At 43.5% G+C, this 20,974-nt stretch overlaps 1 protein-coding gene across 5 annotated transcripts in view; it reads right to left on the bottom strand.

The window, feature by feature from the left end:
* Positions 1–20,974, bottom strand: part of CPSF1 (cleavage and polyadenylation specific factor 1) — a 147,918-nt gene that overhangs the window by 86,608 nt on the left and 40,336 nt on the right. For all 5 annotated transcript variants that reach the window (XM_085893332.1, XM_085893335.1, XM_085893336.1 and 2 more), the window contains 9 exons: positions 20,235–20,386; positions 19,889–20,035; positions 17,813–17,952; positions 11,419–11,529; positions 9,774–9,867; positions 9,499–9,586; positions 7,609–7,725; positions 7,065–7,122; positions 6,868–6,962 (listed from right to left, as the gene is read on the bottom strand). In XM_085893332.1, coding sequence (XP_085749458.1) covers positions 6,868–6,962; positions 7,065–7,122; positions 7,609–7,725; positions 9,499–9,586; positions 9,774–9,867; positions 11,419–11,529; positions 17,813–17,952; positions 19,889–20,035; positions 20,235–20,386 — 1,002 coding nt within the window. The remainder of the gene's footprint in view (positions 1–6,867; positions 6,963–7,064; positions 7,123–7,608; positions 7,726–9,498; positions 9,587–9,773; positions 9,868–11,418; positions 11,530–17,812; positions 17,953–19,888; positions 20,036–20,234; positions 20,387–20,974) is intronic.

Raw genomic sequence — 20,974 nt, 5'->3', positions numbered from 1 at the left:
ATCTGTGCCTGGTGATCTCAGGACCAGGCGTTCAACAGGGACCTGAGTGCTTCCCCTCGTGGCAGGCATCGAACCCCGGATCCGTGACAATATATATGCTGCCAGACACCGCTATTCGCGGACCCCGTGTATTCGTGGGTCATAAAGTGTGACGACCTTCAACATTCACATTTCGCGTATTCACATTTTATCAACACTTTAGGACTGGTCTCCCATATCCATCTGGGCAATTGGAAATCAGCCAACATCACAGCATTACATAAAAAAGTGCAACAACAGATCCCCTGAACTACAGCCCAATTAGCTTACTGCACTTCCAATCATAAGCAGGGTCATGGAATCCATCATCGCAGTTGAAACTAGAGGGGGAGCACTCGGTAGAGTGCAAAACCTCCGCCGCCAATACTGCTGGGTCACTTAAGTGAACCTGATATCCTATTCATTGTAGGTCAAAACGGATCAGACTCTACTGAACCACGATTGAATAAACTAAACTAGATCGACGCGCATGTAGAAATGCCCAAAAAAAAAAAAAAAAAAAAATCGAAATTTTTTTTGAAAAAAAAGTTGCAATTTTTTTTTTCTCTAACAAATTTTTTTTGGGGGTTTGGAAATCACTTAAAACATGTAGAAATGCAAAAAAGAATTTCAAATATTTTTCAAATAAAATCGAAATTTTTTGGAAAAAAGTTGCAAATTTTTTTTTTTCTCAAATTTATTTTTGATTCTATACGTCTAACAAAAGACGTATTGGTTCACATACAATTGTTCCTCTGCCTGGCAAGATTTTTCCGATTGCGTATTTTGCCAACTGGCATTCCTCATAAAAAAAATGACGGTGAATAGACGCCCAATTTTTGAAGGACTACCAATTGAAAAATAATCGGTTTGCTGATTTGTGCTGTGGAGCCTCACGTTGTAGACACTCACACACACACACACACACACACACACACACACACACACACACACACACACACACACACACACACACACACACACACACACACACACACACACACACACACACACACACACACACACACGGAAAACCCGATAAACTTCTCTCAATGCTTTTGTTTGACCACACCTCCTGAGCCACACAATATTTTTCATAAGCCATGGCCACTTTCCTACGCCACTCCCACTTTAAATAATAAATAATTGGAGGTGGTGTGGGTCGTGGAATCGTTTTCGGGAAATAAATAAATAATTGAAGGTGGTGTGTGGATCGTGGAATCGTTTACGGAAAATAAATAAATAATTGGAGGCGGAGTGTGGGTCGTGGAATCGGTTTCGGTGAATAAATAATTGAAGGTGGGTGTGGTCGTGGAATCGCTTACGGTAAATAAATAAATAATTGGAGGTGGGGTGTGGGTGGGGAATCGTTTTCGGTAAATAAATAAATAATTGGAGGTGGTGTGTGGGTGGGGAATCGTTTTTGGTAAATAAATAAATAATTGGAGGTGGTGTGTGGATCGTGGAATCGTTTAAAGTAAATAAATAAATAATTGAGGGTGGTGTGTGAATCGTGGAATTGTTTTCGGTAAATAAATAAATAATTGAAGGTGGTGTGGGTCGTGGAATCGTTTTCGGTAAATAAACAAACATATTATTGGAAATCCACAAAGACAGAAATGCTGGTGATTCCATTTATTTTGGATCCTTTTCACTTTGGTCAATAACGTTTGGCTTGAGGAGAGATCGAAGGTGGAACGACGGTGTAGTTCCTTACAAACACTGTATACACACCTTAAATGATGGTAAATAGACACCCGATTTTTGAAGGACTACCATTTGAAAAATAAAACCTCAATCAAAAATCGGCTCATGTAAAATTTTCTAAATATCTCGAAGTGTTTAATTCCGAAGTCTCGTTTCTCTACATTCAAAACTGAAGGACAAGTATTGAAAATACTACACGTGGTTTTTCGGCCGCTACACAGCAATGGGTGGTTGCTCGGCAACGAAATTCAAACGCGCACATTCCCAGTATATATTCCACCTGTTGGCAAAGTTTCATCGAAATCGGTTCGCTGGTTCGTGCTGTGGAGCCTCACGTTGCAGGCAGACACACACACACACACACACACACACACACACACACACACACACACACACACACACACACACACACACACACACACACACACACAAAACCTGACAATAAGGGATATCTAGCATATATAGCGAATCCAACAAACAGACAGGGGTGAAAACAGTAACCTCCGTCCATCTTCGATGGCGGAGGTTAATAAAATCATTCCATTTCTCCAACAGCTTCATCTCAGTTCATCAATTTAGATTCAGACCTGGTCACTCTACCTTGGACATGCTGCTTCAACACTCCCAACAATGATGGAGGCCCTCAATATCTGACATGAGATCAGGCCCATCTCTCTGGACATATCTCAAGCTTTTGATACAGTCTGGCATCCCACCTTTCTCTACAAACTGTCTGCTTATGGAATCGGAATCCACCATTGTTGGGAGAGTAGAAGCAGCATGTCCAAGGGAGAGTGACCAGGTCTGAATCCAACTTGATGATCTGAGATGAGGCTGTTGGAGAAAAGGAATGATTTTATGTCAACGATAATAATGGATTCCATAACGTGGCTGATGATGGGAAGTACAATAAGCTAATTGGGCTGTAGTTAAGGGGATCTGTTTTTGCAACTTTTTGATGTAATGCTGTGATGATGGCTGATTTCCAGTTTCCCAGGTGAATATAGGAGACCAGTCCTGAAGTAGAAAAAATAAAATAAAATAAATAAAAAAATTTTTTAATAAACACGAACACACAAAGCGCTAATGTCAAAGCGAGTCGCACTTTATGAGCCGTGAATACACTGGGTCAGCAAATAGCAAATTAGCGAATAGCAGGTCCAACATTATTTAATTTGTGTTTTAAAATTTGCTTTATTGCAGATGAAGATGTTTTAAACACTTCTATTTGTAATCTAATATTTATTCTGCAACGTGTCATGAGCATCATCAGCTGACGGACACCAGCGCACTATAAATATCCATATTATTATTGTTATTATTATTTTGGTATTTCACATGTCGGGTGATGCATCAATGTGTGTGCCGTCCTTAGGATGGACATCAGGCTGCAGGACACATCTGTTGGCAATTAGTCAGGTCACGTCCGGTATGGGAGCATGCGCCAGAGCAGCACATCGCTGTGTCCACTTTTTGCCGGTACTCCAAGGGCCTCCATCTGGCCAACCCCCAGGCAGATGCCTGGCCCATCCCCATCTCCATGAGATGTTGATCAATCTGCTGCAACCACGAGACACGTGGTCGACCCATTTACCTCCTCGACTAACGAGGCTCCCTCGCTAGGAGAATCTGATGAGCAGGATCAGCGTCAGGAAAGCAAGCCACGTGTCCATACAGCCACAGCTGACGCTCACAGACTTTACAGGTAACAAATCTCATTTGAGTCTCTCTCATCAACCGCTCGTTGGACAAAAAATCTGACCAGCGATAGCCAAGGATTCTCCGAAGAGACCTGATACCAAAGGAATGAAATCTCCATCTCAGATCCCTGGTTAGAGTCCAAGTCTCACATCCATAGAGCAAGACTGGAAGCACCAAGAACCTGAAGACTCGGACTTTCCTCCTCCCGCACACGTCCCGGCAACGCCACACCCCATGATCCAATGAATCCATGATTCCCCAAGCCCGACCCAGACGTCTGTTGACCTCTGGCTCACAGCCAGAAGAGACATTAATATCACTGCCAAGGTAAGTGAATCTCTCCATGACCTCAACTTCCTCACCACAAACAGGACAGCAACATCCAAGATGTCATTGAAAGCCTGGATCTTAGTTTTGACCCAGGAAACCCATAATCCCAGCAGCTCCAACTCCTCATTCAGCACCTCGAGGGCCCCCAAAAGGATATCCAGTCACCTCAAAGATGACTGCATCATCTGCGGAATCAAGGTCAGATATCCTGACATTCCCAAATGATGCACCACAGCTTGATCTCTCAGACATCTTCCCCAGAATCCAGTCCATACAAGTGCTGAAAAGTGTGAGGGCCAGTACACACCCCTGATGAACTCCAGTAACAACTGGAAGTAAGTCAGAGATGGCACCACCACATCTCACAGCACTCTCAGTACTAGAGTAGAGTTGAAACATCAAGTTGATCAGTTTTGGTGGCACCCCACGAAGATCAAGAATCCTCCAAAGGGCATCCCGATTGACTGAATCAAACGCTTTACAGAGATCAACATAGGCTGCAAGCAGCCCCTGCCGAAACTCTCGTCTGCTTTTGGTGAAGACCGGAAGAGCAAGGATACGGTCAATCGTTGACCTCTTTGGTGTAAAGCCTGACTGCTCTGAATGCTGGTGCTTAAGCAGATGGTGGCGAACCCTATCGAGAGTTATCCGAGCAAAGACCTTGCCTGGCACTAAGAGCAGCTTCACCCCTCGGTAGTTGTTGCAGTCTTGGCAATCACCCTTCCCTTTCCCGCTTCCAGTCAGTTGGGATGATGCCTGTGTTCCAGGCAGAGCACAGATCTGCATGCAATGACACGAGTGCAGCATTTCCACCAGCCTTGAGAAATTCAGCATGGATGCCACAGATCCCAGGAGCTTTACCATATTTCAACCAGTTCACCGCAGCCTGTGTTTCCACAAATGAAGGTGGACCATAGTTGATTGGAGGTTCAGCAATAGGGATAGTAACACTCCTGACATCCAACTCAACAGCTGGTGGATCAGCCTGGTACAGCCGCGAAAAGTAACAGGCCCAGCGGGCCTTCACTTCGGACTCCTCAGTCAAGAGCACACCATCCTCTGCTCTAACTGCAGTACACCGAGGGACAGGCATGGAGGAATGCAATGCGCGAATTCCCCTGTAAGCAGAACGAGAATCACTTGACCACAGGTGATGCGCTCCCCCCTCACCGATTCTTTGCACATAGGCCTCCTTGTCTACCCTTAGTGCACGTGCAGTTTTATGCCTCAGCTCCCTGAACAGCTCAGCTCTGCTATTCAGCCTGGCACTGCAACTCTGGTCAATGGTATCCAGTATCTCTTGAGAAACAAAATTCTTCTTCACCCTCCAGTGAATTCCAAGACATCCACCAGCAACATCAAGGGTAGTGGTCTTGAAGGCACTCCACAACTCTTCAGGATCCACGAAAGCACCCAGACCCCCCAAATCTCCATTCAGCCTGTTCGAAAATTCCTCAGCTACCCTCTCATCCTTGAGCTTACCAACATCCAGCCTCGGCTTGAATGTTACCATTCTCTGGGATTTAAGCTGCAACTTTAGAGTTGCTGCAACAAGCCTGTGATCAGTATTGAGGAACTGAGCACTCTGGCAGACCCTGCAGTTCTGGATTAACCTCCACCGACCATCAACGAGCACATGGTCAATCTCTACACCACCAGCATTGAAATACCAAGTCCAGCGATGAGCCTGTGAGCGCTGAAACCATGAACCGGCCACCCTCAGTCCATGACTTTTTGCAAAGTCAAGGAACTAAGTGCTATTCTGGTTCACAGTTCCTGACCCATGGGGACCAACACACGTCTCATAACCATCCCTATCAGTTCCAGTCGATGCATTGAAAATCCCACAAGACTAGAAGAGTATCTTGCCTGGGGCACTGATCAACCAGACTCGAGCGTGGCAGAGAATGTGTGCTTCACGGTGAGATCACTTGCCTCAGTCGGAGCATATACAGAGACCAGGGAAGTGACACCCAAGGAGTGATGAATCCTTCGTCTCATAATACGCTCGTTGAATGGTGTGACCTCAATTATCATTGGAGTCAGCTTATTGGACACAACTACAGCAACTCATTGGGCATGGTAACTATCAGAATGACCAGAACAATTTGAGTATAACCACCCGCTATGATTTCGCCGCAATCGAGTCTCCGAACCTCCGAGAGTGCTGCAATACCAATGTCCAAACGCTTGAGCCCAGATGATAACATTGACAGGTGATCATCCTCTCTTAGGGATAGGACATTCCAGGCACCTACGCAAAGGGACCGCTGTCCCTGGAAGCTTACCCCGTGGTTTCCCTCTTACCATAAAACATTGGGGGCCCCGAAGGCTTTGCCCCAGTCCCGTCATCTGCTGAGCTGCCCTACGAATGGCAGCTGCATAGGAGGTACTCCCACAGAGTGGGAGAAGTGCTTTATGTTTCATGCTTTTAATACGTTTTGCAGAATGAAGTGTTTTACAGTGGCCGGAGTGCAAATCCTGCCACCAACCTCCTCATAAAAAGTAACCCAACTGCAGGAGGACATCAAGAGGACATTTTAATCCTGCTTGGTGTCATTATCATACACCCTCCTCACCAATAAATTGGTGGGGGAGACCGTTTAGTCACAGACAACCCGACCATGAAACAGGTTTGTACAGGTTTACATGGTACTTGTAGCAAGTCACAGATCTAATCTGACCTGACCTGACAATTAGTTGGTCGACATTACAGATCTCACGGTGTCCTCGTGAACAGGAGAATTATCCTATGGCATCCCAAACAAGTTACAAATTCTTATGTACCTGTTGCAAGTCACAGCTCTAATCTGACCTGACCTGACAATTAGTTGGTAGACATTACAGATCTCAAGGTGTCCTCGTGAACAGGAGAATTATCCTATGGCATCCCAAACAAGTTACAAATTCTTACCCAAATCACCTCCCATCTAATGTCAGGCCTAACCTTCGGGTTCATGAAAGACTTGGGCCAAAACCATTCCCGAGCCAAACCCACAGGGAGGTGGGAATAATTGTGACCGCAAAGGAAGTGTAACAGCAGTGGAAGTAGTCGTTATATAGCATATTATACATTGTACAAACAATAACATTTAAAAGGGCACCACTCACTTCAAAGGAATACGATGCCAACTGCGTTCCGGATTGCAATTCACTGCCATACACCTCAATCTCATCGAGGTCATCTATAAACATCACATCCTTTGCTGTAAAAATGAACAAATAAAAAAACAAAATGACTCGTCACGATCACCACAAACTGAGAACTAACCGATGCCTTCCACAACTCGTCTTGGATTTATACTTACGTGCCCAATCTGATCCAAGACCTAAATCCGGACGCTTCTTTTTGCTTTGAGGTTCCTCCTGTCAAAATAAATAAATCAAAACAAGCAAAGGTAACACCATTAGCTTTACAAACCCATCTGCTCATTGAGTCTGCAGATAAAAAGGAAGAAGCATTGATCAAAAACCAATTATCACCCCTGAGGATATCAATAATTTAATCACATGTAACAGGAAAATCATATATATATATATATATATATATATATATATATATATATATATATATATATATATATATATATATATATATATATATATATATATATATATATATATACATATATATATATATATATATATATATATATATGAGGTGGAATAGTGAATGCCATTCAGAGTACAAGGAAAATGGCTCCAAGGTACCATCTATTGATGTGGTGGAAGGGGTTCTAAAGTACCAGCATCTTTCCTAAATATCAATTAAATGGTCGTTAGTGACTTCTCAAAAGGCATGATGGCAAAGCCAGTGCATCTCAATTATCACTCGCTCAGAATCACAAATACCTGTCTGTCACGCGTTGAATCACTGGGAGCTTCATGCAACTTCTCAGTGTACTTGAGCAACAGTGAGTTCCCGAGGCGTGAACCAAGGAAGAGGTATCCGGGTTCAAGATTAGTCATCTGCAGGGATATTACATGGAAAAGTGCTGGATCAAAAGAAAAAGCAGCAAAATCCAACTGAGAAAATCGTAATGATGGGGCAGGCATTAGAAAGAATGGAAGATAAAGCAGAAAAAGAGGAGAGGATGTTGAGTTCAATGGGACATTTGGTGCTTTGGAAGAGCAATATAAATAGAAATAAAAGAGGAAATTTGCCTCATGGAATGAGGAAAAGCATAAAAACTATAACGGCACTCGGGAGAGTGCATACCTCCTCCACGCTGAAAAGTTTACATTTTGTATCCAAATGATCAGCTGGATCTACATGTAGACCTTAAACAAAATCGATTCAGCTTGTTCTTATCAGCTACCCAACTCATCCACCAAGTTTCGTCCCAATCTATCCACAACTTTTTGAGATATCGTGCTATATATTGGTTTAGCACTATCTCACAAATGGTGAAGAATCCCTTTAAAATTCTAGTAGTCAGATCCGGACCCGGATCTTCATCAAAATGGAATCAATTCGTCGTGGTCACACACCCAACCTGTCCACCAAGTTTGGTCCGAATCCGTCGACAACCTTTTGAGATATCCTGGTCACAGACAGACAAAAAATACAAACAAACGAGAGTGAAAACATAACCTCCATCCACCTTCGGTGGCGGAGGTAACGAGCTGTGGTTATGAGAAGAACAAATCGTGATGTGAAGTACAGCTCACGCTGCACGACTTTCAGAAAAATTACATGAGCAGGTACATCGCACAAGTTTTACAAGTTCCTTTCCAAGGAACTTCAATGCAAGAGACCGCCATTAGGTCCATCAAGACCACACAATGGATGCCAAACTATGGTTGTTTATCCATTCTCTATCCTTTTTAAATGCTGAGTTGCGAGCAACGAAGCAGAACAGACCATTTTTAAAGTCTTCGGTATGACTGTCAGGGTTCGAACTGCTAACCTCCCAGACTCAAGTCAGACTCTCTAACCATTATGCCACCGAGTCTCGTTTTTGGAACAATTTTGTAGTGCATGCTCATTCCTTTCTGTGCTGTGCATTTCGCACGATCGATGTTTCCTAAGAGTCGTCATTTTACAAATGGCATAATATTTTGTCCAAGTACTGTTAAACTGGAGGTTTTCGGAAGCGTCAGGAAGGTTATTTGTGTTCTACAGTATTCAAATATATAATTAAATTGGAATAAAATAAAGGTTTTAAAGGCTGTTAAAAAAAATGTTTTTTTTTTTTTTAAGTTTATCTAATTTGATGCAGTTGATGCAGTGACTTTTACACCCCCTCATTTAATAAGTTACAGTAATTATTAGTGCTTGTTTGTGTCCTTTATGATGACTTAAAATGGTAAGTTCCCTGTTTAGAATGATTTTCAATGTTGCTTGATTGCCAGACAGACAGATTTTTTTTAATAACCACATTCCTCTCTGCGCATGTGCAATTCAGGACGAGACTCCGTAAAATTTACCGAATTCAGAGCCAAAGTACTGCTGAACTGCAGGTTCGTGTTCCGATTCATGTTCCAGTTTTCAAAATATAAAACAACCTCAACCTTTTGATCTAAAAAATTAAATTGAAATGAAGTAGTTCCTCTGTCATAGACTGACGTCTGTAGACAGACAGACAGACAGACAGATTGAACCAAATGCTTAAGCCTGCTTTTCGCTATGCACATGGGGTAAAAAATAAACAGCTGAGCAAATCTTATTCAAGGTGACAAGAAAGAAGAGCAAAAAAAGTTACAAGGAGCCAAAGACACAAGCCAGATTAAAGGACTTACACATGTGGTAAGAACACTGGCAGCAGCTTTATCGAAGTTGAAACTCCGCACGCTCCTCATACCATCGGTTATCAACGTGAGCACATAACTGGCAAAATAAATAAACAAACAAACAAGCAACCAACAACAATAAAAAAAAAACAAATAAACCATATGAAGAGTTAACGACATTTAAGAGGACAAGAAACAGCCCACCAATCGGTGAACTCTTAATGAGTTTAAAGTCCATTACCAATGTCAGTTTAACAGTAATATCCCTTTGTCTCCCATCTTACATCTCGCCTCCTTTCAAAGAGATGACGATCTTATCATAGGCTATAAAGGCAGCTTGAGCACAGTCCAGTGTCATCTTCAGCCCTTCCTGCACACCTGAATTCACAGCCAGCAATCAGAGCTCAACAATTTCAGACATAATTAAAGCAATCCCATCCCTGTCCAACACCAAACGATCCCATCCTTGTCACCAACAACAGCAAGCGATGCCAAAATCTCAAGACATTAGTGGCATAAGTTGAATTACCGAGCAGCACCGAGTGAAAAGATTGTATTCATTGGTGTGTGTGTGTGTACTCAGTGTCACAAACAACGTTCTCACGGCGGATCATACCTGGACACGATATTAAAGGTGAAAATGAAAATTAATACAAAGGGGCGTCTGCGGATGCTCACAACCGTGTACAGAGCTTTCGTAATTTCAAAACTATTTTAATTAAACTTGGTACAGACATTGTTCTCAGCATTTCTCCACTCTGGAATGTAACCAGTTATGTTTCACATTGCTTACAAATCGGCAAAAGGAGCTTCACCGACAGACCATGAGCGATTTTCTCGTGAATTTGAGTGAAAATTGTGCCGCCAATATTCAGACGACTCGTTGTAGTTTAGGCAGAGGCGGCAACTGATCCCCAGTGCTGTTCAAAAATAGGTTTGCCGTGTCATTGGGAGGAGAAATGCACCTGACTGAAAAGAAGAAGAAAAAAACCCCACGTTGCCACAGACTGACCGAGTGCTGCAACAGATACGAATGCAGAAAAAGCCGATGACCCTCCGAGAAAATTTACGACGTGACGACTCACAGATTGATTAGCCTGGTTCATGGAGGGAAGAACAGAAAATATAACTGATCGATTGGGATACAGAAAAATTTGCTGCAAATGAGTTCGAAAGATGCGAATCAACGAAACGAATGTGCACCAACAGGATATTTGCAGTGAGATATTGGAGGAAAAGTGACAGATGATGAAACACGAGTCCGTCGCTTTGACCTGAAAACAAAACGGCAATCAAAAAAATGGAACGCAAAGGGTTTGCACTAGGAATAAAATTCAGAACCCTTCCCTCAGCCAATAAAGTTGTGATGACCATCTTTCTGGATGAAGAAAGAGTCGTTCTTGTTGATTTATTTGTGAAAGAGATAACAGGTAAACCAAAGCAGATGTATTCAGACACTACACAAGCTAAATAATGCTTCAAGGAATAACTATGGCTCAATGCAGGTGACATCACTTCACACCAGGCAAACACTAAGCCACACAACAAGCCCAGTAATCACCAGTTCTGTACCTATATAACATCCACCATACAGGATACATTCTATTCCATCAGATGTCTACTAATTTGGACCCGAAGGGCTACCTTCATGGACAACATTTGAGATGCGATGACAAAATGAAACGTGCTGAAAGACTGTGACTGAAACACCTGGCCAAGCAGTTTTTCTGTAATGGATTTTGGGCACGGCTTTATCGGCAGGAACAGTGCGTTGCAGATGATATAAGGTACGCGGAAACATAACGCGTGTTCACGAAGGAGGAAGAAATGAATGCACAAACTCTCATGTCTGTTCCTTATAAATTATGACGTTATGGCCCTACAGGCCTTACTATAAGGCAGCCTTCGTTGAATCTTCAGCAAACTCACGTAACGGGAAGGCAGTGGAGCCCTGAGTAATGCTGTTCAGTGATGTGCCATAAGGTGGTACACTCTGATTGAGGTAAAGCAAGGAGTTCACAGCAAATATGACAACTCCACCTGTGACAGGAAGCACTCATGTGAGGCAATCTATAACACCACTAACTGCTCTTGACTACTTCATGGTTATCCACATCATGCAACCATTGCAAATGCAGGAACAAAAAAGCTTATTGAAACTATTATTAGCATGAAACCGGAAAAAAAAAAAAAAAATATATATATATATATATATATATATATATATATATATATATATATATATATATATATATATATGTATGTATTTTGCAGATATATATGAAGCTCATGTGGCTTACACGTGCAAGCATGGAAACAGCAATGATGATGATGATGATAATCATCGTCATCATCAAGTCTCTACTGCTGGCAATTTGGCAGTTTTTTTTACAACAAATCTCGACTGCTGAAAATTTGGTAGAAATGGAGTAAGTATGAACAAAGGCATTAAAAAGTCATGCAGTATTCCTGTCTGCAGTGTGGCAATATCAGTAGCAGAGAGCACTGACTTTCTACCAGAGAAGGAGAGCAGAGGTAGGCTCAAAGACTCTGGGATGGACCGAAAGGCATTCCCATCTGAACACAACTACGCGTGCTGAGATCGCAGCTTCACATCTCAAATGTACCACGTTGATTTGTCCATACATCACCGTCTAGAAATGCCATCGACCAAAGTCTAATTGTATTTGATGGAAAAGTATAAGGACATCTCCGTATTCCCTTGTCATTCATGTAACGTGTCTATAAGGTCTTTAAATGAGCCTTCAATCAGGATTAAAAAAAGGTTATTTTTAACACAGCAAAAAATACACAAAAATATATATTTTACCAAAGTAAAAAAAGTACAATTTTCAGATTGGCATAAAATCATGCATTAGGAAACAAAACAATCTGTACTATCATAGGTCAAGTGACCTGCAAGTATTCACCCTCCCAATCATGCCACATTTAGATGAATTACAGATTATGTCGAAACAATTTTTCCAAATTCACTTTTATATTCGTAATGGAATCAATCAAACTAAACACTGTTCAAGTTGAAGGAGGTTACATGTCAGGAATACCTGCAAAAAACATGTGCAAATAAAAATTCACTGGTTGTAAAAGTATTCACCAGAACTTGGTGGAAGCAACTTTTACAGCAATGACTGCTACGAGTCTGTGTGTAGGCATCTACCAGCTTTGTCCAGTGAGATGGTGAAATCTTTACTCATTCTTCACATGAAAATTTCTCTAGTTCTGCCAAGTTTGATGGGGATCATCGATGAACTGCAATTTCAAATCAAGCCAACAATGTTTAATTGGGTTCAAGTCAGGACTTTGACTGAACCACTCAAGAACATTCATTTTCTTCTTATTCAGCCACTTCAGTGTTACTTTAGCTTTGTGTTTCAGATCATCGTCATGCTGAAATGTAAATCTCTTACCCAGGTTCAGATTCATGGCTGACTCGAGCAGGTTTTCATCAAGGATTATCCCATACTTTGCACCGTGAATTGTCCCTTCTATCGTGACAAGTTTGCCAGTCCCTGCTGATAAAAAGAGCCTCATAACGTGATGCTGCCACCACCATGTTTGACAGTAGGGATGGTGTTGACTGGGTGATGTGAAGTGTTAGGCTTGCTTCAGACGTAGTGCTTTTAATTTAGACCAAAAAGTTCAATTTTTGTATCATCTGATCACAAAACGTTTCTCCACATGTCCGCAGTGTCATTAAGATGTTTTTTTTCTTCACAAACTCCAGACGAGCTTTCAGATGCATCTTTTTCAGTAATGGCTTCTTTCTCACCACCTGCCCAGAGAAACCAGCTTTGTGAAGGGAACGGGATATTGTTGAATGATGAACACTGACCCCCATCTCGGACACAGACCCTTGCAGATGTTTGAAAGTCATTTTTGGCTTTACAGTGACATCCCAAACTAGTTTCCTGCTTGCTCAGCTGCTGAGTTTAGATGGGCGAACTGATCTGGGTAGAGTCTGGGTGGTATGGTATATCTTCCACTTCTTAATGATGGATTTCATCGTACTCAAATGGATAATGGTGACTTTGAAATCTTCTTATAACCCTCTCCTGAGGCTTCTCCACCACTTTATGTCTGACTTCTTTGAAAAGCTCCTTGGTCTTCACGTTTGTCTTGTTGGTTGACCAAGTGAGTTGCACCGTAAAACTCCTTCGATAAGTGGGGGAGCTTGATTTAAAATGTTAAACCACAGATTACATACAGGTGAAACCTATAACATATTTATAACCTTTCAAACAAATAATTTGCCCCTGAAGTAATTCTGGGTTAATTCAGCAAAGGGTTTATAAGACAACACACAGAACATATAACAAGGGGAGAATGAGACAAGAGGGATGGGAGAGGGAAGCACAAAACAGTGGGGAATAGACACATGAGATCTGTGAAAGGGAGAGGGATGTGGCGAGGTACACGGGGAAAACAATATGGACACTACAGGCACTTTCAAGAAGGAAAGCAGGGAATATGAAGGAGGTGAGTTTAGGGTGGAATAACGGGGGAAGAAAGGATCATGGTTTTGGGAGGGGGAAGATAAGAGATTGTGGTGAACACTTATTTTGAAGACCTTGAGGGAAGAGTGGGATTGAAGTGTGTGTGTGTGTGTGTGTGAGTTTGTTCCAAAGTCAGGAAAAAAAGAGGAATGAAAGAATGAAGGTGAGCAGTGATTTTTGATTTTGGTAGTTTAACCAGAAGGGGGTTGCTGGCAGACCGTGAGCGCATTGCAGAAATATGGACGGCACAGATAGCAGACAGAGCGAGGGGGGAGGGGGGAGGCCGGAGAGAAGACAGTAGAAAACAGAAAGACCACCGACCTGTCTGCGGAGAGAGAGTGAGTCACAGAAAGACTCAGCCTCATTGCGGAAGATACCAATGAACTTAAATGCCTTGGTTTCCACAGCGTGAGGCCGAGAAAGGTGAGAGGCAGGAGCACCAGCCCAGGGGCGAGCAGTACTCCATCAGGCTGCGGATGAAGAATTTGTACGTGATCTAGAGCTCAGGTGTGCCAAGGAAGGAATTTGCACGATGGAGGATGCCCAATCAGTGACTGGATTTAGAGGCCAGCTTGGAGATATGGCTTTCCCAGGTAAGATCATGGCAGATAATGAGGCCGAAAAGTTTGAATAAAAAGAATTCTTCAAGAGGATTGTTGAGAAAGTAGATTGGGGGGGGGGGAGGTTACAGACGGCCCTTTCGGAGACGCATAGTGAGTGAGATTTGTCAGGATTGAAAGACATATTCCACGTGTTGGACTAGCTTGTGATTTTATCCATATATGCAGAGAGTGGAGAGGCTGCTGATTGCTGATCTGAGGGATGAGAGATGGTACAGCAGAGGGTGGGGTCATCAGCAAAGAGATAAAGAGGATTTTCCAGAGTCTGAGAGACCATTGATGAAAACGAGAAAAAGCACTAGCCCCAGAATACTGCCTTGAGGAACTACAGCCTGGACAGGAAGAGGGGATGAGAGAATTCCACTAAGGGCTATACATTGACTGCGACATGAGAGGAAGTATGTGAGCCATGAGTGGAGATTGCCTTGGACACCATATGAAGAAGTTTGGTGAGCAGGGCAGGATCCCAGATCATGTCGAAAGCACGCGATATGTCTCGGGAGATGGCTGTGATCTCATGTCTGGCACTGAGGACCTCCATTAATTGTTGGGAAAGCAGGAGCAGCAGGTCCAGGGAAGAGTGACCTGGTTTTAATCCAAAATCAAGCTATTGGAGAAGAGGAAAGTATTAATGTCGGAAGTGATGATGGATTCCAAAACCTTGCGGATGTTTGGGAGAAGGATAATTGGTCTGTAATTGCAAGGATCTGTTTTTGTACATTTTTTTATGCAGGGCAGTAATGTTTGCTGATTTCCAAGCAGATGGCAGATGAACTTGAGCAAACGAGAAAGTAAATAGAACAGAGAGAGGGTGAGCAAGAGCAGAAGAGCAGGTTTTTAGGACACGTGGGCTGATGCCGTCTGGACCGGTTGCAGAATCTGAGTCGAGGTTTGACAGCAAGCTCTCCACCTTGTCAGGAGAAAAGGACACAGAGTCCAGGGACAATTGGGTGGGACTGGGTAAGGTGGATACAGAAAGTGATGGGTTTGGGACACAAGATTTAGAAGCAAACACAGAGTTTAGGCATTCGGCCTTTTCACGTGCATTGTCAACTGTGCAGTCATTTGAGGTAAGGGAGGGGATGGAGGAGGTACATAAACCAGAAACAGACTTACTTAGATGCCACCAGGATTTGGAGGAGGGAGACAGGTTTGAGAGTTCAGATTTGAGATTAGAAAGATGTTATTTCCTGGCTCTCCTCAGAGTACACACACATTTGTTCCGAGCTTTGTGGAAGGAACTGAAATTACGTTCAGTTGGATTTGCCTTCAATGAGGTGAAGGCAAGTTATTTCAGGACAACTACCTCGCCACAAGCTTCAGTGTACCATGGGCGTGACCACACGTGAGGAAGGGTAGGACAACTGAAGACGAGATGGGATAAATCTGTGCATGAGGGAGAGCAAGTTTCAATGAAAGAATTCCCAGGACAAGTTGATGTCGGAGAAAGTAGAGATGGGAGACCACTCTAGAAGCTTGATGGCGGCTTGAAGACCTTTCCAGTCAGCCCGAGTGAAATGCCAGACTCGACGGTACTGAGGTGGTTCTCTGATAATAGCCAGAGAGATGTTTACTTTGACAAGCATGTGGTCAGATTAACCGATTGGAGCAGAGGAAGAACAGCAAATGTTTTCTGGGAAATTGGTCAAAATCAGATTCAGAAGAGATGGCGTTCCGTTGGTTGATATTCTGGTCGGGAAGTTGACAGATTGTCAGTCCCAATGAGTCACAGAAGTCTTTTGCTGAAGAGCCATTGCATGTGAAGGAGGTACCCACACCTAGCCAACTGGCATGATGGAAATTTAAGTCACCACATATGCGGAAGAGAGTTGGGATGAGAGGATAGAAGTTGGTCCTTGTTTTCGGCGAGTGTGGTGCAACTGGAGTCATCACTGTTTGGTGGACGGTACAACACACACACAAACATGAGGTGGGAGTGGAGGGGAAGTCGTAGCCAGAGGTAATCCTGAGTTGGAGGAGTGAGGGCAGTGCATGGAGAGTGAGGAATGGAGTTTTTGATGAAAAGAGCAACTCTGCTGCTGGGATGAGGCTCAGGTCTGTCATACCGGAGAAGGGAAGTAACCAGGGAGAGATATGAGAGACTCAGAGACATCCTGGAGGAGGAAAGTTTCAGTTAAAAAGATTGTCTGATTTGTCAGTGGCAACCTGTATGGAAAGATCCGTCAAGTTTGAGCGGATGTCCCAGATGTTTAAGGTCCACAATCTTAAGGAAGACCGAGGAGAGGAGGCTTTTGGTGCAGGGGAGGGGAGCGGGAGGGTAGGACGAGGAAGAAGGGGTGGGGGGAGGTAGGGAGAGATGTTAACAGTGTGTGGGGGGTTACAGAAGAGCTTGGGGAGAGGGCCGGATGAGGAGGAGAAAAAGCTTGGTGGAGATGGGGTGAGGCCCAGTGGGGAGTAACAAGAGAGGGGGCAGAGGGAAGTTGAAGATTGGAGGAGGTGGATGGATGAGATGGAAGAGAAGGGGCAGGGGAAGGAGGCAGCTTTGTGGATGTGAGGAGGGGGGAAACTTTGAGAAGTGGGAGTGAGGAGGGAGATGGAGAATGGTGAGAGGGGAGAATTGAGAGAGAAGGGTGAAGAGTGTGAAGGTTGCTTTGAGAGGGAGGGATGAGAGGGAAGCTTTGAGAGGGAGGGGAGACGATGAGAGCAGGCACGGCCAAGGGGCAGGAGGAAGATGGGAGTGGTAGAGAGAGGGGAAGAATGAGACTTGGCAGTGGTATGGTGAAGAAGGGAGCAGGCAGGGGGAAGGATTTTCTCTGTTAATCAAACTTATTCACATTTCATCTGCATTTTTTAGCTTTTCACTTTGGAGTAGTTTGTGAAGACTCTATATATTAAGTTTGATTTGAAAGCATCATGAAATAAGCTCAGGTAGTATCAAAATGAGAAGACTTTTGCAGGCCACTGTAACCAAGACAAGCAATTCAGCTCCAAAATTTCCATCTATTTAAGCTCTGAGGCTTTCTTTGCACCTTCACTCTTGCTTTGCCAACATCTAGCCTGTCTGACCAAACGACAATCCAGGTTCACTTGAAAGAATCTTGTGAAGGCCAAGCAGATGTACATGAGCCCACCTTTCAAAACAAACAACTTGTGAAATAAACGAAGCACAACACTGCATGAAAGACAGCAATCTCATAGAAGCAAGCCATTGCACACAGGGATACGCACCCACAGGCTTGGGTACAGCCAAGGCCTGCGTGCAGTCGAACGGTAAGCTGCTTAGAGACCAGATGACCGGGTGTACCTTCTGTGCAATGTTTAAGGAGATTGCCACGATGCTGCATGTGTCCTGACGGACTGCCACACGCCTGTTGGGGAATTGGCAAAAATGATCTATCAATCAATGCAGGTGCGTTGAGCAATGCCCCCGCCCCCGGGCCACACGTCAAGAATACCAAGTAAATATATTAAAATACAGTGCTCATTGCAATTAAAATCATTGGTATCTCCCGCGGTGAGGCCGAGTCTTTGGGCCTCTCACTCCATCACCGCAGGTAAGTCGGTGGTATTTCTGTCTTCTACCGTGTCCTCTCCGGTCTCGCCCCCCCCCCCTCTTTGCTCTGTCTGCGATTTGTCCCCACCATATTTCCGCAGGGTGCTCAAGGTCCGCTAGCAAGCCCTTTCTGGTAAAACTACCAAAATCACGAATCACTGCTTACCTTCACTCTTTCATTCTTCTTGTTTCCCACCTTTGCCATAAAGTCCCACACTCTCTTAAATCTCATTCTTCCCTCCAGGCCCTCAATACAGCTGCTCACCACCACCTCTTATCTTCCCCCATCCAAATCCTTGATCTTTTCTATCCCCGTTAATTCACCCCAAACCCACCTCCTTCAAATTTCCTGCTTTCCTTCCTGAAAGTCCCTGTAAGGTCCATCTTGTATACCCCGTGTTCCCTGCCCCATCCCTCTCCCTTCCACAGATCTAATGCTTCTGTTCCCAGTTTTGTACCTCCCTCTCCCACCCCTCTTGTCTCATGCCCCCCTTGCTGTGCGTTGTGTGTTAGCTCTCATACGAACCTCAACAATGTATACAAAATAAATAAATAATAGTCCCTTTGTGCATTTTACAGAACTTTCATTAGGATTTGGCTTCAGTCCAACGTGTCGAATAATCCGAGTGTGACCTTTTAATGTTCCACCAATGCTTACACTTCAGAGCACATGAACAATCAACCTGACACCTGTTTTACATGATCGACTAAAAGATATGACAGACTCGTAAACTATCAATAATTGTACATCATCAGAGGCAAAACGAAGAAAATTATGATAATCCTTTAGAAGTAACATTTAGTCTTCAGTGCCCATCAGATGCAACCTTCATCATTTTGACCTTAGCTATGCATGTCATCAGGGAGCATAAAATTACATCTCCAAGTCATTCTGAAGCTCAAGCCATTTATTCCACTCAACCCTGCAGTATGCCTATCTGAGGATGAGGGATGTCACAGTAGAGGGTGGGGTCATCAGTAAATAGATAAAGGGGATTTTCCAGAGAGTCAGAGAGATCATTGATGAATATCAGGAACAGGATTGGGCCCAGAACTGTGGGGGGCACCAGAGCTTGAACAGGGAGAGGAGATGAAAGAATTTTGCTGAGAGCCACACATTGGCTACAAGAGTAGAGGAAGTCAGTGAGTCACGTGTGGAGTTGGCCTTGAATGTAGAGAGTTTGCAGAGCAAGGTGGGAAGCCACATTGTATTAAAAGCACAAGTCTCTCGAGAGACAGTCTGATCTCATGTCTGAAGATGTATTTTAGCGTGACTCAATCACAACATTGCTGTAATGGTTGCATCATTAGTGAGGTGTGGTTATTGGCCAACGGTTTTGACAGGAATTAGCCTGGAAGAATGGTGGACAGTTAGCAAGTTATCTGGCAGTTAGGACTGTCCACAAGCATTGCTTCCTGGTGGACCTTTATAGATCCCACAGTGGCTTTCAATGAAGAATGGGAGAATTATGACCACCACCCTGTCCCAAAAATTTAAATTCCTGCCCTAACCTAAAGGGGGCACTACATCAACAGCACAGACCATGACCTTCAGAATGGCATACACACCTGTGGGCTGAACCTAGAACTCAATCGTTGTCCAATATGCATCCGAACGAAATGACAAAAAAAAAGGCAGGTATCTAGAATTTGGCCAGGTCACCGGCACACAACGATTTACTCAACCAACCACCTGGCCCCTTCCCCATTCGCACGACCTTTTCTTCCAATCTTTTTGTGGACGTTCTTACCCAGGCCAGGTCTGATTCGGTTCAAACAGAATAAGCAACGTTGGCTCGTAGTAGCCATGAAGGAATCGCATGTCCACCACGTTGAGTAACTTCTCATCCATTTCACGCATGTCAATGATGTAGGTGGGTAGCAGGCCAGATTTCTGTCTGCATGCAACAGGAAAGATAAAATTAATTTAATCCTGCATATAACACGACATTACTTTACTTGCAAACTGCGATTCAACCAGTGACCCCTTCCCTAAGACAAAGCAAATAACCTTTAATGCGAGATTGCAATCAAAAGCATCAAACAAAACAGGGTTTCAATCACAGAAGGACATTGTATGCCATTGTAAGATGTTACCCCTCAGACGGCACAGGCTCTGTATCATCAGAAATAGAGTCGCGTTTGAATGGCAGCACGACGAGGCGAGTCCCGTAGATCAGCATGACAGCGCAACGCCCATCAGGATCAACACGCACCCTCGGAAGATGGAGGTTTTCCTGGAAGCCATCCTGGGAATGAGCAAAGGAGTTGATAAGATGAGCCACGGAAATGCCAATATTGTTGTGGAGGTCCACAGTGGGTGCAGTTTGGTGGTGTAATGAGGACAACATCGATGCACTTTTGGGTACAGTTCGGTCAGTTTCACTCTTTAAATCACATGTCCTCGATGACATACAAACTTTGCTTTCTGACATGCCACGTGAGTCATGGATTCAGTTTCAGTGATTGATGCAATAAAACAAGAAAACAATATCTCACTTTCCTTGCTTTTAACAATCAGCAAATGTAAACAATATTACTTCAAGTACACACACGACGAAACTTGCACTTCAGGTATGAAATCTATTTGCACAACAATTATTTATGAATTGTTACAAGACTCTTCAATCAACACGTATGGCTATTGTAACACATGCAAGCGAGCTGTTATCAGATTACGTCAATACGTACTCTTAAAGAGCATTGAGTAAATGACGTAACGTACAGTTACTGAGAATACCGCCACGTGACTTGGAGAACCCGACAAACTTTATCCATAACATCAAACATGCGGAAATGACATTTAAAACAAACAAATGAGGGTTTAACCATAACAA

The sequence above is a fragment of the Eptatretus burgeri genome, chromosome 8 (genome assembly GCF_056783735.1).
Source record: "Eptatretus burgeri isolate ZD-2024b chromosome 8, Ebu_testis_v1, whole genome shotgun sequence".
NCBI classification, from domain to species: domain Eukaryota; kingdom Metazoa; phylum Chordata; class Myxini; order Myxiniformes; family Myxinidae; genus Eptatretus; species Eptatretus burgeri.
Note: the sequence above shows the minus strand (reverse complement) of the source record. Positions and strands in the feature narration are given on the sequence as shown.